Raw genomic sequence first — 18,149 nt, forward strand, 5'->3', positions numbered from 1 at the left:
TTCTCCCATATAGGGACCCAAAGTGGATTACAGTACTGTCCCCTCTTCCATATTTTGTAGAAGAGAGTATTTCAGCAAATAGTTTTTCTCACTCCTTCACATTTGCTGGAAATTCTTCTGCACAATTCCAAAAATAAACAGATAACTTTCTTCCTGCACACAGATAAGTGTAGTTTTAGAGTTATACCTCATGCAGATATGAAAGTTCTGAAGTGTTTCAGAAAAGGGAGGTACCAGTCTTTCCCCCTCCCACTGCATCATCCTGTCACTGTGGACAATGATAAGCTAGGCATTCTCTTGACAAGCTGTGCATCAGCACAGTGCAGGTTCTTTAACCCCACCATTATGCCCTGCAAGTAAGGGTAGCTGTTACGTCCACATTTACAGGCACATTTACAGGCACCCTGAACTACCCCAGGGTCCCCCAAAGCATTGTTTCTGGGACTGTGGGTAGTCCTGAAGGGGATGCATGTATGATCATGGGAGCTTGGCTAAAACATGGACCCTGGGGTTTTTAGAAATAGAATACCTGTTCTTTCTATGTGTAGTTTGCCCCCCCCTCCCCCCATGCGTTCTCAGCATTCCAGCAAGCCCCAGTATGGAGATAGTCTTTCCCTGAAAGTTCCTTTGGTTCTTTGTAGTGTAAATCTCCTTTAGCACAATTCTCTGCAAACACCTACTCTGTCCTTTATTGTCTCTTTCTGAGCCAAACCTCCTTTAAAATGTAAACATTTCTGGAAAGTAGATTTATGTTCCTCTACTTGGGCTATTCTCTGGGTTACCAAAAAGATATAAACCATAAACCCTATTTATTTTATTCCATTTGTACCCCGCCCTCCTCGCCTAGGAGGCTCAGGGCGGCTACATGCACACTCCAGGATATACCCACTGCGATCAGAATTTTGATCAGAATTTGGGAAACAGTCCTTTGTACAGACCTATAATTCCTGCCCCTCAGGATACCTTCTATAGTCTATAAAAACTACTGCCCATGTATATGGCTGTGTGTATCACTCTAGGGTGCCTAATACATTAGCACCCCCAAATATACAATTTGGGTCTCCTTTTTTGTGATACGCTGGTTGTTCACAATCTCCCTTCCACAGACTTCTACATATCTGGATGGTCAAAATCACCTCATAATTCTCCCTATGTCTCTAAGCTCCTCTGTTTCTCTGTAGCCTTGTGTTGATTGCTTTGGTGTTTATATTTTTACATTTAACTAGTGTTTTTCAATAAAACAAATTTCCTTCTCATTTGGTCCTGATCATTCGAAGAGTTGTTCTGTTTGAGACTGACCCTGGTATACACAGGTGTAGATCCCTCCTGTTATGCTCATTTTGCCAGCTCAATCTCCCTTCTAATTCCCCCATCTAAAAGGAGAGAGGCAATTTGGTAATGGCTCTGTTTAATTCCCAGTAGATCAGGCAGCAAGACAAATAGCAAGCTGTCAGAAGGATTCTCTCCTGCTTCATTGGCTGTGTTGAAAAGGAGGCAGGGACAGTACCTAGGGAAGGAGCAGAGGGAGTGATCCTGGCACTTGCTGTAAGCGTCAGAGCTGAAGCCAGGCAGAAAGGCACGGAGGAAGCACGCTGCCCCCTCCACAGCCGGCGCTCGCAAAGCGCTGGGTTTGCGGAGGGGGCAGGTGCTTCCTCCGTGCCTGCCCGCCTGGCTTCAGCTCTGATGCTTACAGCAAGCGCCGGGATTGGAGGGCAGAGGGAGCGATCCTGGCGCTTGCTGTAAGCATCAGAGCTGGAGCCAGGCAGGCAGGCGTGGGGGAAGCGCCGGGATCAGAGGCGGAGGCAGCAGATCGCCCCCCCCAGGAAGGTAGGTACCGGTACCTTCGCTCCATAAGACACACACACTTTCCCCCCCACTTTTTTGTGCGTCTTATGGTGCGAAAAATACGGTAAATGGAGAATCATCTCAGACTAAGATTTGGGCAAGAACATTGTCAGTTTGGACAGGTAGCACATGGGCATGCTCAGGGTTGTTAAATAGCTGTAGTAGTAAATGGTTCTTAAGCAGTGTCAGCATTAGCATACTGTAAGATGGGGAAGCTGCCAGCAGCTCCATAGCCAAAAATTTTTGGGTGGGTGGGCCCAGGGGATAATTTTTTGGGGGGGGGCCTTGGAGCTTGGCTGCTTCTTCCAGTGGCTAGCCACCGGGCCCCAGCGCTCTCTCTTCTGCTCTCCCGCTTTCTCTCTCTGTCGCTGTCTCTCCCCTTCTCTCTTTGTCACTTTAACTGTCACTGCCTCCTGTCGCTCTCTGGCTCTCAATCTCTTTCCCCTGCTCTCCCTGTTGCTTTAACTGTTGCTGCCTCCTCTCACTCTCCTGCTCTCTCTCTTGTTTAGAATTGTTGCAGGGAGGCAGGCAATGTGTTTGCTGAGGCAATAAAGCTTGTAGCAGAAGCTTTTCAGCTCATTGCCGGCATCTATGATCACCAAGTCCCACCGGCTCAGCAACCACTCTGCCTCTTGCTTGTAATGCAGCCTTGCTGCCGCTTCGGCCACCACGAAAACCCACTGCTCGCCACCTGCCTCCTCCTCGGCGCTCAGTGTTGCCTGCAGCTCTACAGCCCACCTTGCTCTCCCGCACACAAGGGGGGGGGGAGAAATAGCTTAGGAATGGAGGGGCCCTACAGTGGGAAGCGGGGGGGGGGGTTATATAGAGCAGCCGCCCTCCTGTAGCTACGGGCCTGGCTGCCAGGGTCCAGGGCTCCTGGTTGGGCCCACTCCTGCTGACTCCTACCCACACACCTCTCCTGCCACCTGTCTGCTTGCCTTTCCCCATCTGTTTGTTTGACATGTTCTACCAGCCATGCTTCCAGCTGCACAGCATTAGTAGGGAAAGGCATGTGATGCACAGAGGCAATGCTGCTGGTGTTCATGGCAGCAATAGTCTCAGGGGAAAAGGGGAAAGGGTGTGTAGGTGGAGCAGACAACTGAGTAGGTGCAGTGGGAAGGTTTTGAGTGGGGAGAATGTGGGGGTAAAAAGGTATGGGGGCTGGTAGTGGACAGACAGTAGTCTCTGGGCCCTGTTTGCCCAGGATTCCTCAAAACCTGGGACTGGCCATGTTTTTAAACCTTTAGATTTTCACAAACAGCTCCTCTGAATAATCAGTTTGTATACATGTTAAAGTGGGAGTGATGATTGAGATTTCTGGTAATTGGTTGTCATCTTGCACTCTGCATTTTCTCACCCAGGGCTTCTCTGAAAATAAGGCATTTGGAGTCAGAGTGATTTGCCCTAGCTTGAAATGATAAGTAATATTTACCATATTGACAAGTATACACAGCCATTTGTTTGATATTGTGTTGGCTGGCACTCAGCATGTATGAGAGACTATTTACTTAGGACAGCTTTTCCACTGGAAATTGAACAGACTGAAATACAAATATAAACTTATGTTCTGGGTGAGCCTTCTGCTTTGCAGGCTTTGGGGCATTTCCCTAAGATTGTATAAATAACTATGATTATTTCTGTAAGGCCATTAAGGTTGCAATCTTACACACCATTACTTGAGAGTAAGCCGGAACAAAATCAAAGGGACTTTTGAGTGAATATGCATAGGATTTGGCTAAAAAAGGGTGGGTGTGTATTCACTGAAAAACAGAGAATACATTTCTCATTAATTAGCGTGAATTTCAGATACATACACCCCTTTCCTGCCAAGCTGTACCAAAGAATATTTAACAAGGCTTTGTTCATTTTTATGGCAATCTTTTTGTAAAAACTGATCACAATGTCCTGTACTTCAGAGCTAGCGGTTCTACTCCTGCAGTATAGGAATGCGGAGGCCTACAGTGAACATGAACTCAAGAACTGCACGCTTCCATTATATTAGTATCCAATTAATGTAATATGTCTGCAGGTTCTCTTCTTCAGACTGCCTCTCCAGCTGCTCTCCCCCTGCCTCCTCCTCTTGGCTCAAAACAAAGGCAGACATGCATTTTGAATCCCATAAAGGGGTCAACTGCTGTTCTTTTAAAAAGTGGGGAGGGTTTGGATCCAAAGAGCTTCAATTGGAGCTCTACTTGTAGAATTAACTTTCGCACCTCTCCCCCCAACTATAGTCCTGAAACACTGGGCATGATATGGAGGAATACTGTAGGGCAGAATTGAGAAAAAATTACCAGTTTAAGGTCGTCAGCCGCCGGTTTGGGCCAGGAGATCTCCCACTTTTACGGCTGATCTCCAGCTGCAGACATCAGCTCCCCTAGAGAAAACGGGTGTCTTGAAGGGTGGACTTAATGGCATTGAACCACACTGAGGCCCCTCCCCTCCCCAAACACCACCATCTCCCAGATCCATCCCCAAATCCTCCAGGTATTTTCCAACACAGACCTGGCAACCCTACTCCTTCCACTGCTGGAAATGCCCTTCTGCCAGTGGAAAGTCAGTTTTGGCCCCTGAAATAAAGTACCTAAACAGATATACTAGTCCCCTTTTCTTGCTCTTCAACTGAAAAGGTGGTTATTTTCCATTAGTAAACACATTTAGTAAACACATTCACTGTCGTAAAGTATTTCAGAGGTAAAGCTTTTCTCTAATCACTTCAGACTGGGGATTTTTAAATGAAGAGAAAATCAGCAGCATCTGTATTTTTTTTTTTTAACATTTTGATTAATTTCCAATTTGTGTCAAGTCAAATTAGTTTGACAGTTCTACATTTAATAATTATAAGTAATAAAAACATTTTCTTGTATAAGATAATCAGCACAAAGGTGTCCAAACTTATCCATGAACAGAAGGAAAGCAGGTCTGTACAGATGAAGGATCCCAGGATCCCAATAGCAACCATGAATTTTTTTTTTACACGAAATACAAGATTTGGGGAAAAAATAATCCAGTAGTTACAATCAAGGATATATCCCAGTGCCAATTCACCAGCTACCTTTTCATTAGTCTGACCTCATTCTTTGATAAACAACAACCTATGAAATTTCAGTTTATGATGAAAATCAGATTTTGTAACATAACTCTTGCTCTCCAAGTACATGAAAGCTGGCTTTGAAAAAAAAAAAATTGGGGGTAGTTTTTTGGCATTAATTAACAGCTCTCTAAATGAAGTTACATGGAACAAAAATATTTTTCTGCTTTTGCACAGTGCTTTTGAGCCAATGTAAACCAAACTAAACAAAGGACCCAACAAAATGTGTACATCCAGACTGTTGAGAATTAGGCAAGCATTTCATCAGATTCCAAGGGACAGAAAAGTCCCTGGCAAAGAATTCTTTTGCTTGCGCTGGGCATGGAAGAGCATTTTTAAAAGGTGTTAAATAATCCTGACATTTATAAGCCACATAATGTGGCCATCAAATTGCTAAAAAAATTGCACTAGGGGTTCCTGTTGGTTTTGCTTGTTCTTTGCAGTGATAAAAACATAGAAGACACATGTTGAACACCATTTCTTGGGAAGGGGGGACAAAATGCTATTTGTTGTAAATTTAGCTGTATCTTAAAGATCCACTGGTCCTGGTGCTCCAGGTGTTCTCTTCAGTTTCGCAATTTTGAAATAGCAGACTGTTTCATAATTGAAAATTTACTTGTTCTTCAGTCCTGAAATAAATAATGATATGGTTATTAGGAAAAATATATAATTATCAGTTTGTCAATGTCTAGAAAAAAAAAATATTTGAGAAAGAAATCCTTTGATCAATGAATTTTAGGGCAAATTACAAAGACCAAACCTGATGTGCATTATCTTTATATGTCTCTAGACCAGGGTTGTCAAACATATGGCCTGTGGGCGACACCCAGCCTTCCCAGGACTTCAATTAGGCCCACGAGTAGGAATCCTGCCCACTGCCCCCCTCAACACCTGTATAAGACACCTACTCAGCCAGTTTCTCTCTCAAGCACCAGCCAAACTCCCTCTAAGTCTTGGACTTTTTCTCTCTCCTGACTGTTTCAAAGATTCTCGTTCGGAAAGCCCCCGTTGTTGGCTTCTGACTTTTGCCTTCCTCCCCTTCTCATTGGCCGCTGGCTTCTGCCTCCCTCCCTTTCCTAAGCCAAGGCTAACTACTAGCAGCAGAAGGAATGGCTGGTTCTTGTCAGAAGCAGCCCCTCCTACTTTGGTGGAGAAGGGAGGGAGAGGGAACGAGGAAGAGAGAGCACAGACCCTGGCAATGCAAAATGCTTTATCCATTTTGCAAGGGAAGAGAAATCTGGTGAGCTAGAAGAACACTGGCTTTTCTCTTTTATAACCCATCAAGAATGCATTGCTGAGCACTCCCAGAAATAGAAAGATAGTGTAACTAAGAGGTGTGGGAGACGGGGGAGGGAGAGCAAGCACAGAAAGGGGGGAGCCAACAGCAAACTTATCCATCATTTATTTATTTATTTATTTTATGATTTATATCCCGCCCTTCCCAACAAGTGGCTCAGGGCGGCTCACAGAAATCTGGCATAAATAACATTTAAGCATAAAACATTAGAATAATAATACATTTAAGTTTTAAAACATTAAACCATTTAAAATATTAAACCATTTAAAACATTTAAAACATTAGGGACAGCAGACATTCAGTGTAACTATACTCAGTTTCTTGTTTCTTGTACCAGCTAGTCATAGGCCAGCCGGAAGAGGGTTGTCTTACAAGCCCTGCGGAACTGGGCGAGGTTCATCAAGACAAAGTTCAATCCACCACCACCAACAAACAGCAGCAGCAGCTCCTCCCTTCCCCATTCTCTCTGCAAAAAGTTTTTTTCATCATCACCAGCTTGTCCCCGCCTACTTTACTCTGCCCAGAAATGAGGTGCTGTGACGGAAAGCTAGGGGTTAACCAGACACTGAAGACGCACAGGGCCTGCGTCAGGTGACCTGAGGGTGGGGGCAAAGTGCTCGGAGCTCTCAGGGAGGGAAAGTGGTTGAGTGACGGAATCTGCTGAGGCAGTCATTCAGTCAGTTGGTGTCTGACAGAGTTGGTGCCTGTCAGAAGTCTGTCAGTGTTGGGGCCTGACAGAGACTGAGTGGGTCAGTTCGTGCCTGACCGAGGCTGGGAGGACAGCTGATCCTGTGAAGGAGCTTAAGACAGTGACGGGAAAGTCTTCCAGAGACTGCAAGCTCAACAAAACCAGCCAAGAGGGCTGTGTGTGAGGAACCAGTGTGAGTCAGTCAGGACCTGAACGGTCACAGACACCTATAGACAACTCTGAAGATCTAGTGAGGTGGTTGAGGGAGTGGATGTGGGTCTGAGACACCAGAAGGGCTGGTAGTAGTGGCTCCAGTCGAGGGGTGAGACTTGGCACATCATACCCAAGAGGCCAGCCTTTGCTAGAGGTGGAGAGAGCAAGATATAGGGAAACTGTGAACTGTGTAACTGAGAGAGACTCAAAGGAAGAAAAAGTTAATGTAAAGCCTGAAACAACTGAGCAACGTGTTAGCCTGTGTAAATATCTCCCATATCCCCAGTTTAAAGACTTTGTGTTATAATAAATCTGTGGTTTGAGTTAAAGTTCTTGAGAGCCTATATTTTTGGGAAAAACTAACAAAGCTGCTGTGGTCCCCTAAGAAGAGTATTCTATTTCCATCAAATAATTAAGTAAAATACCCCGAAGAGACTGAGTTAAAGAGATCCAGTGAGGCCGTGAGGCGGGCGCTGCTATAGGTGCATTTTGCCTATTGTACAACTTGCTTGCAAGCTGCAAGTTAACTTTAGCAGAGGAGGACTTGATACCAGAGCAACCACAAGGTAGCTCTTTCTGGCTCCCTGAGCTATAGCAAGGGAGGAACCAGCCATTCCAAACAATGGCAAAGTTTGATCCCCTTTAGGGTTGCCAAGTCCAACTCAAGAAATATCTGGGGACTTGGCTTCTGGTTTGGTTTTCATGGAGGATTGATGTGCTTCTCACAGAGGAGCATACCAGTGCCTCTGTTCTGGGCAGAGAAGGTGACCTAAACACCTGCTGCCTACATCTTCTAGACAGGGAGATGGCCAAGACATGCTCAGGAAATTCTAAGGGGATTTACTTTGGCTGATGAGGAATCCCACTGGGGTTTTTTGGGGGGCTTTGAAGAGTCCCCGGTGAAGAATTGCAGAACAACGTCTACAGAGGGCATCTGGAGTCGTTCATTAGACTTAAATTCACCATGAGTCAAAGCTTCTTTGGGACTAATTAATAACTTTTAAAAGTAAAGATTTTTATCACTCTGGGACTAAAATAAGACTTATTTGGAGAAAAAACAAAGGTCTGGATATATCTATATTACATTTAAGTAAAGAAGAAGGAGGGGGTAAATTTGGGACTAAGAAATTAAGAGAACAAAGTTAAAATAGAAGAAAAACAAAAGTTGTTTTGCATACTTGCGGTCAGACAACCCCTTCAGAAATGAAACAGAACTGCAGATTAACAGGACGTCACAGGAATTGGTGTCACAGAAGTATTGCAAGATTTCTTAACTATAGAAAACGAGGCTTCGTGGCAAGAAAGGAAGGAAGTGGCCATTAAGAGAAGGAAAACTTCTTGGACTCCTAGCCTTCTCTAGGACTATAATCATAGAGAAACATCAGCGGCCATTGAAAGAAGGTCAAAAGTTTAAAAAAATTTAAAAATACAATGGGACATTAACATTTAGCTGAGATGGCAAATATTTCAATTAGAGGATTGGATTTATTGGATTATATGATTGGAACTAAGTTTGGAGCATTCTAGAAGAATTTAAAAAAAGGGGGGGCAGAAAAGCCACGGACGCCATTTTGAAGGAAATTAAATTTTAAAAAATTAATCTCGACTCTGGGGCCTCTGGGAACGGCGATTTTGGGCTCATCTGAAAGGGCATGCTCCATTCTACAAGTCCGTACCATTGAAAAGTGAATTGGTGAGGTCAACTTTAAAGCCTATATTTACAATAGGAAGGCAGTGATGTCCACCCACAAGCCAGGAGCAAAGCAGATTGTGACGAGAGCTAAGACGATGGAAGAAGTAAAGAGGTCCAAAATGCAAGAGCAAATGAATGCCATGGAAGCAAGACTGGTTAAAGTGATAAAAGAATCTATAGCTGAATGTAAGAAAGAATTAAAAAAAAGACATAGAAGTTCTCTGTAAAGATTTCCAAGCAGTGTCAAAAAATGCAGGAAGTTGAAGAAAAAGTAAAAGACCATGATGTTAAAATTAAATACAGTGAATTCCACAGTTTAAAAAATGCAGGAGAAAGCAGTACTACAAGACTGCAAGTTAATGGAAAATCAGATACGTTTGAGAGGGGTGCCTGAGTCTGATGAGACTGATCTAAAGACATATATAATAAAAATCATTGCTGAATTCTTGGGAGATGACCCTGATGAAACCAGGGTTTTTTTACTACATTTACAGGGTCAACTCACACTATGCAAGGAGAAATAAACTACCAAGGGTTGTGGTAGTGAGATTTGTGACAAGAGACTTGCTGGGTAGGATCTTAAGTAAACAGTTTGAGTGCAAACTGGAGGTGGACGGTAGTAGTGTAAGAATTATGAAAGAATTGCCAAGGAAAGTTATAAATGACAGAAGATTGTATAAAAAACTGACTGACAAGCTGAGAGAAAGTGAAATAAGGTACAGATGGATACTTCCAGAGGGCCTGGGCTTTGAATACAAAGGGAAGAGATTTATCACTCAACCACTCAAGACATGACGAAGTTTTTGGTGGAGCATAAAGAATTTGGGAGTACAGACTAAAAACAGAAAACCATGATGGATTACAAATTAATATCTTGGAATGTAAATGGACTTAATTCACCACAAAAAAGAAGGGCAACTGTTCATTGGATTGGGAAGCAAAAATGTAATATAATTTGTCTACAAGGAGTACATATTAAACAAATGGATTACAAATTTTTATGGAATAAGCAACTTGGTGTGGAATTTTGTTCATTGCCTAAAGAGAAAAAAAGAGGTGTGGTTTTTTATGTGAAGTAAGAACTAGACCCAAAGTTGATTTTTAAAGATGATGATGTTAGATTTATTGTGGTGGAAGTGACATTGAATCATAAAAAAACTTTGTTATTGGGACTGTATGCCCCAAATGGAGCAAAAGACTCTTTTTAAAAGGATCTTATGCAACAATTAGTTCAAGTTACATATGAGCAAATTATGCTAATGGGAGACTTTAATGGAACAGTTAAAAATATTTTGGACAGATCAGGAAAAAAAATAATGAAGGAAAACTACCAAAGTCATTTTTCAAATTAGTTAAACAAGAAAGTCTGGTGGATATATGGAGAGAATTTAACCCTAAAGTACGGGACTACACTTAGAACATAAGAACATAAGAGACGCCATGTTGGATCAGGCCAACGGCCCATCCAGTCCAACACTCTGTGTCACACAGTGGCAAAAAAAATTATATATATATACACACACTGTGGCTAATAGCCACTGATGGACCTCTGCTCCATATTTTTATCTAAACCCCTCTTGAAGGTGGCTATGCTTGTGGCCGCCCCCACCTCCTGTGGCAGTGAATTCCACATGTTAATCACCCTTTGAGTGAAGAAGTACTTCCTTTTATCCGTTTTAACCTGTCTGCTCAGCAATTTCATCGAATGCCCACGAGTTCTTGTATTGTGAGAAAGGGAGAAAAGTACTTCTTTCTCTACTTTCTCCATACCATGCATTATCTTGTAAACCTCTATCATGTCACCCCGCAGTCAACGTTTCTCCAAGCTAAAGAGTCCCAAGCGTTTCAACCTTTCTTCATAGGGAAAGTGTTCCAGCCCTTTCTTTTCAGCAAGACACAATTCTTTCTCAAGGATTGATATGTTATGGATTACAAAAAATCTGGGACTTACAACAAAAAAAATAGAGATTCTTCCTAAAGTAGGTGCTGACCACAGTCCATTAATGTGGTCTGCAAAACCTGTAAAAAAGACTTTGAGGTGGCGGATAAATGAAGACTTGCTGCAGAATAAGGTGGTAGTAGAATCTCTGGAAAAGGAGACCAAAGTCTTTTATCAAATAAATGAAAATGAGGACATTCAATTTCAAATGTCCTTGCTGCAGAATAAGGTGGTAGCAGAATCTCTGGAAAAGGAGACCAAAGTCTTTTATCAAATAAATGAAAATGAGGACATTCAATTTCAAATGGTGTGGGATGCATATAAAGCGGTAATGAGGGGCATCCTAATTACATTGAATAATAAAGATAAAAAAGCCAAGGATAAACAAATGAGAGACTTGCAAAGTGAGATTGGAAAGAAAGAGAAGGAGCTCAAAAAGAGGCCTGGGGAAAAGAAAATTATAAGGGAGATTACAATATTACAAAATCAGTTGAGACATTTGTTAAATAAAGAAGTGGAATGGAATTTAAAAAGGCTTCAACAAAAATCCTTTGAAGGAGCGAATAAACCTGGAAAATACCTGGCCTGGCAAATGAAAAAAAAAAGGGGGAAATAAAATTATTAATAAAATCATTTTGGGAGACAAGAAAATTGTTGACCAGGAAGGAATTAAAAGAGAATTTTATAAATATTATGCCAAGTTGTTTAAAAGCCATTCAGTGGACAAGGAAAAAATCGATGCATATTTACAGAAAATTAATGTAAATCCCTTAACTGAAAATATGGAGTCGATATTAAATGAACCAATTGGAAAGGAAGAAATAGAGGCAGCAATTAACTCAATGAAATTGGGAAAAGCTCCCAGCCCAGATGGTTTTACAGCAAAATTTTATAAAGTCCTCATGGAGACTCTATTACCAAAATTTCAAAAACTGATGAATACTATAAGAATAGATGGGAAAATACCTAATACTTGGAAAGAAGCAGTAATCTCGTTGATACCGAAAGAAGACAGAGACGCCACAAATGTAAAAAATTATAGACCAATTTCATTACTTAACAATGATTACAAAATATATGCCAGTATATTAGCAGAATGCCTGAAACAGCATTTGAACAATTTTATTAAAAAAGAGCAAGCAGGGTTTCTTCCCAGAAGGCAAATTAGAGACAATATTAGAACGGTGACAGATATTATTGAATATTATGAGAAACATCCTGAAAAAGAAGTAGCATTATTTTTTGCAGATGCAGAGAAAGCATTTGATAATGTGCATTGGGACTTTATGTTTGCAGTGATGGAAAAACTGAGATTGGGAGAAGATTTTGTAAGAATGGTGAAGGCAATATATACTGAACAACAAGCAAGACTCTGTATAAATGTGGATCTGACAGAAAAAATGATAATCAGTAAAGATACGAGACAAGGTTGCCCTCTATCTCCACTGATATTTATAATGATGTTAGAGATATTGCTTATGCAAATCCAAGAAGATAAAGAGATAGAGGGACTGAAGTTGAAAGGTTTTTCTTCCAAATATAGAGTGTTTGCTGATGATGTAATGTTTATAAATGAAAATCCAACTCAAATTACACCATTGCTGCTTCGTAAGATACAAGAATATGGAGAGCTGGCAGGTTTCTATATAAATAAAGAGAAGTCAAAAATTTTGTGTAAAAATATGTCAAAGACTAAACAAGAACAACTACAAAATATAACAAAATGTGAAGTGACCTCTAAAGTAAAGTATTTAGGTATAGAAATAACAACAAAAATATTGACTTGTATAAAAACAATTATGAGAAGCTCTGACGGGAAATTGATGGAGATCTACAAAAATGGAATAAATTGAACTTGTCTATGCTGGGCAGAATCTCAGCAATTAAAATGTGTTACCAAGAATTAGGTTTCTGTTTCAAACGATTCCAATAGTGAAAGATAAGCAATTCAATAAATGGCAAAGGAAACTCTCAGAATTTGTATGGGCTGGCAAGAAACCAAGAATTAAAATGAAAATTTTGACAGACGCAAAAGAGAGGGGAGGCTTCCAATTACCAGATTTAAAGCTATACCATGATGCAGTTTTTTTGGTGTGGATTAAGGAATGGATGACGTTATTAAACAGAAAATTATTAACGTTAGAAGGTCATGGAAATGTTTTTGGTTGGCATGCATATTTGTGTTATGGGAAAAATAAGATGGATGGCTTCTTTTTACATCATTATATAAGAAGTAATTTGTTAAAAACTTGGTTGAAATACAAAAGATTCGGGGATGAGAGGAAACCGCTTTTGGATTGTGCCAACAGAAGTAATAAAGCTATATTCAGATATCAAAGAGGAGAAATGGTTATCATATAAACAATTGTTAAAAATACATGGCGGCAAGGTGGAACTAAAATCGGTGGAAGAATTGGAATATAAGTATAATTGGTTTCAATTGCAACAAATTAAGAGTCTGCTTGAACAGGATATTAAAAATGATGGAATAAGACAAGAACAAACAGAACTGGAAAGAATGCTGTTTGGTGATAACGAAAAATTGATTTCAAGAATTTATAAATTATTGTTGAAATGGTCTACAGAAGATGAAGTAGTAAAATCTCAAATGATAAAATGGGCGATTAACATAAATAAAGGAATACAGATGGAACAATGGGAGTACTTATGGAAAAATTCTATGAAGATATCGACATGTAATAATATAAAAGAAAACTGTTTTAAAATGCTTTATAGATGGTATATGACACCTAAGAAACTGCCAAAAATGAACAATCAGGTGTCAGATAGGTGATGGAAATGTAAAAAACATGAAGGATCTTTCTACCATATGTGGTGGACTTGTGAAATGGCAAAACAATTTTGGCAAATGATTCAGCAAGAGATTGCAAAGATTCTGGGTTATAACATCAAGAAGGCACCAGAAATCTTTTTGTTGGGATTACAAATGGAAAAAATTCCGAAACAAGATAGAACGACAATTTGGTACATGCTTTCAGCTACAAGGACATTATATGCGCAGATGTTGAAGCAAGATAAAATACCAGAAAAGTGGGACTGGATTATTAAAGTTATGCACTGGAGTAAAATGGTCAAGCTTACAAGAATCTTAAAAGAACTTGATTTAGAGAAATTCAAAATTGAGTGGGGTAAATTTCAAAAATACGTTGAAAAACAATGGAAAGTTAAAGGACATTTGGTGATTTTTGATAATAGTTGAAGTTAGAGGGATAACAAATGGACTACAGTTAAATAATGAAAATATTTTTTTTTCAACCTAGTTTGATAAGGATTATAGTTGAAAGGTATAGTTATTCTGCTATAGGTATATTATACCTTTTTGCCTTTTTTAAAAAATTAAGATTCTTAAATTGAAAATTACCTTTTAGTTTGTTTTGTAATTTTTAAAATGCACAGGTGGAGGTCACGAAATGGGGGGGGAGGGAGGTGGAAAATGTGATGTATTGGTATGAAGTTTTTATTAATAGACGAATATTATTGTTACAATATGTTGCAGAATAATAAAAGTTGTTTATACAAAAAAAGAAATATCTGGGGACTTTGGGGGTGGAGCCAGGAGACATGGGGGTGGAGCCAGGAGCAAGGGCGTGACAAGCACAACTGAACTCCAAAGGGAGTTCTGGATGTCACATTTAAAGGGACTGCACACCTTTTAAATGCCTTCCCTCCATTTGGAGTAATGAAGGATAGGGGCACCTTCTTTGGGGGCTCATAGAATTGGACCCCCCAGTCCACTCTTTTTAAAACTTGGAGATTATTTTGAGGATGGTCGCCAGATGCTATGCTGAAAATTTGGTGCCTCTATCGCAAAAAGCAACTCCTCTAGAGCCCCAGATACCAATGGATCAATTCTCCATAACACCCTATGGGAATCAGTTTCCATAGGGAATAATGGAGTGCCCAGCAGGCATTTCCCTCCCCTCCCCCTGCTTTCTGATGACCCTGAAGCAGGGGGAGGGGCTACAAACTGGGGAATCCCTTGCCCCCACCTGGGGATTGGCAGCCCTTGTCCCCTTCCAAAGAGCAATGTTTGCAGACTCACTCTGATGTTGTTACTTTACATTTCTCGGGGGGGGGGGGGGAGGATCTGGGAGGGGATTAAGAACTCTCAAAAGGTGGAACACTCTCTTCCTCCCCTTTTTACAGTCTTGAATGAAAAGGAGAGCAGAGAAGTATGTTGATCAACAAGGGTGGGGCGGGGGAGGGAAACCTTGCCTTGCTTCTTAAAGTTGCAGTTTCCTAACATATTATTGTTGCTGTAATCTTAGGAAAAAATCATTTTAATAACAGTATTGAAAAATAAAGAGATTTGGCTCAACAATGATGAGGATTAGCCAAGGCTTATTTTATTTAAAAGAACTAGCAAAAGGATGCATTTCCCCTAGTTTTGGATCTCCTGCAAACTCTTTCCTGTACTCATGATGATGCATGTGCAGTTCCTCTTATAATCCAGAAACTCAAGAGATGGGATTCTCTGGGAGAGATGGAGGTGGGAGCCTCTTGCAAGAGCATGCTTGCAGTATGGTTATTCTCCCTCCTCTCCACCTCAGGCTTTAGGAAAGGTGCAGGCACTCTTGTACAATCCCCCTCCCCTTTTGAAAGATCCTAGGAAGGAGTTCCTGGTACTGTAAAAAAAAGAGAGAGAAACTTGTTCACTCCCCCCCCCTCCTACCTCACTGACTGCCTTTTTTACATTTTGCTTTTTTAATTGTTTTCTTATTATCAGCACTGAGTGAATTTTGCCCAGTCTGAAATCAACACATGATTTCACTTGGAGAATTCTCCCTTTCCAGTTCTAACAGATGAAAAAGAAAAGACACCTAACAACAGCAATCTTTATTAATGGAAGGAAGCAAGAGTCCAGTAGCACCTTCAAGACCAACAAAATTTGCAGCGGGGCTGTGAGGAAAAACCCCCTTACAGAACATCGTGATTACCAGCTTGGTTGCCAGAGCACCTGGAGAAGTGACTCACACACATCTGGCCAGAGAGTGTGGGTAAACCTATCCAGGGGCAAAAGGGACTTATGCAGTACAAACAGCCATAACGCTACAAAGGCACTCTAGACCAGTACAAGAGTGCCCACCAGGAGAACGGAAGGCTTCTGGTCGTTCCGTATGACGTCCATCCCAGCATTGGAGCGGAGAAAACTGCGCTGCCAGGAGCTATCCAGACGAACGGTTATGAAGTTCTGACCATGGAATCCACCGTGGAGGGCTAACATCACACACAGCCATCTTCCTACCAGGCTCGAGTCCATTCCAGCAAAGTGGACGGCTCACGTACACACCAGATGTCACCTATGCCTGCAAGCAACCTACCCACCCTAGGAGCGGTTGAATCGTCCACCACTTTCTTTGTTTGACGGAACTCAAAACAAAGACTGGTGCCCAGAAGACAGAAGAAGAGGAAGACCATCTTCAGCCAGAGCCAAGTTCCTTTGTACAAACTGGGTGTTACCTAGGCCATGATTTGACTATCTATTGTCACCCTTTTAGATAAGTCCAATAGTCCTAAGCATCTCCCCACCCAAGTAATCTCTCTATTCTTCTCCCCAACTGTCACTTTGGAGCCTCCCCCTGGTCCGTTTCAACCTGAAAGTTCTCTCAGGTATCCAGGATCCAGGCAAGTCCATTGGTCAAGAGCAAGCACCCAATTAGGTGCCACCAATGAACTTTCTATTGGTTGCCGCAATAGTCCAGCCCTTATGGTCACTGTGAAGCCTCCCCTTTTCATGAGGTCACGAACCAGCTGACCACCTTCCTCCTCCCTCGTACCTCCCATCCCCTAAGGGCTCAAGAGAGTCCTTATAATCTGTGGACTAGCTACCCACAGGTGTGCTTCTATCAGTATCCCAACTTCCGCTGCATAGATCCATCCCCGATTCCCTTCTCCCACATCCTCGCTTATTGCCATTGGAGCCTTCCTTGAAGACTAAGATAGGTAAATATCACCCTGTTTGTCTACCCATGTGTTCCCCTATTTCTCTATCTATGTTTCCTAGGACTGAATGTGTGTTTTGATGAGTACTCTATCTTGTATGGAAGCCTATATTTTTCTTAATAAATTTTAATTGGTTTACTTAATTAGAGTCCCTAATATTTTAAGCATTACTTTTCTGGACATGTTAATCCTGTATACACAGGTAAAAAGATCCTGAGTGAGCCAGGTGCCCACCTGACAATTCCCCAACCTCGTTTTGAGGGCATTTTGGCTTACAGGGCATGAGCTTTCATGAATGACTGCTCATTTCTTCAGATACAGTTGGAATGTGAGTCCATTTGTCCTTATATCTTGGACAGCGGAGTGATTTCAGACTCCAAATAATAGCAGTCAATAGAGAAGAAATTTAGATCCAGTTGAGTCTTGGAGGATGTATTGCCTTGAGCTTCATTATCAGTTGCAATTCAGCAGTCTCTCTAATCTCTTTTTGGAGTTCCTTTGCATGAGAACTGCTACTCTTAAGCCAGCACCTGAAGTGTCCTGGAAGGGTAAATGCCCCTCTTCCCCGGTTTTTGAATGTTGTGGTTTCTAATGTCAGAGTTATGTCCATTTATTTTTTGCATCCTCCTAGACTTCATTGAGACCTGCGTTTTCTGTCTCATTATTAATGCTGGTATCTGCACATTTCTACCCCTCTGCATATCACACCTAACCAGATCAATCCCACTATTGTCATTCACCTACAATTACTATTTGGCATCTTTATAAAGTTTATATCTCCAATACCTCGTTATAGTTTATGGCGCACATGAACTGGCCCAACGAAGTGACATTTATGTCAGATTCACCCCTCATTAACAAATGATTTCGACATCCCTGCTCTAGACTGTGTGAGCCTTGTGTTCTATACTGGAGGGATGGGATGATTCAATGATACTTTCTATTGTTTCCATGTTTCCTGCCAGTAAAACATTGTATGCTGGATGTGATGGAACTGTAAGGGTCAGAGACCCCTCCCAAGAATATTGTTGCTAGCCTCATATTGATTATTGATTAACAAATCAGATCAGGTGCTGGAGGCAAAAGGACATAAAATATAAAGTAATATAAAACATAAAAGGCATAAAAATATTTTGGTGCTATGATCTTAAGTTTTCAAATTTATAATTCTTTGTAAAATGGATCCTCATTAATTAGCTATAGTAAAACTTGCTATAGAAGCTGTATGCCATTCAAACCCTCGTTATTTGAAATTTATTATTTGAATTGCTCATTAAGTTTCTGGAAATGGAACCTTGAACCATGGTTTAAAATTTTGGCTTGAAACACAGGTTTCCATTTATCATATTATTGGTGGGGTCAAAAGTACCACCATAAGAACATAAGAGAAGCCATGTTGGCTCAGGCCAATGGCCCATCCAG

At 41.1% G+C, this 18,149-nt stretch overlaps 1 protein-coding gene across 1 annotated transcript in view; it reads right to left on the reverse strand.

Annotated features, from left to right (window-relative positions):
- Positions 1–4,913: 4,913 nt before the first annotated feature.
- KIF6 (kinesin family member 6) overlaps positions 4,914–18,149 on the reverse strand; it is a 410,723-nt gene continuing 397,487 nt past the window's right edge. Inside the window, exon 22 of the mRNA XM_060245036.1 lies at positions 4,914–5,562. Within this exon, the coding sequence (XP_060101019.1) occupies positions 5,546–5,562 (17 nt within the window). The 3' untranslated portion in view covers positions 4,914–5,545. The remainder of the gene's footprint in view (positions 5,563–18,149) is intronic.

This window comes from Heteronotia binoei, chromosome 1 (genome assembly GCF_032191835.1).
Source record: "Heteronotia binoei isolate CCM8104 ecotype False Entrance Well chromosome 1, APGP_CSIRO_Hbin_v1, whole genome shotgun sequence".
NCBI lineage: Eukaryota > Metazoa > Chordata > Lepidosauria > Squamata > Gekkonidae > Heteronotia > Heteronotia binoei.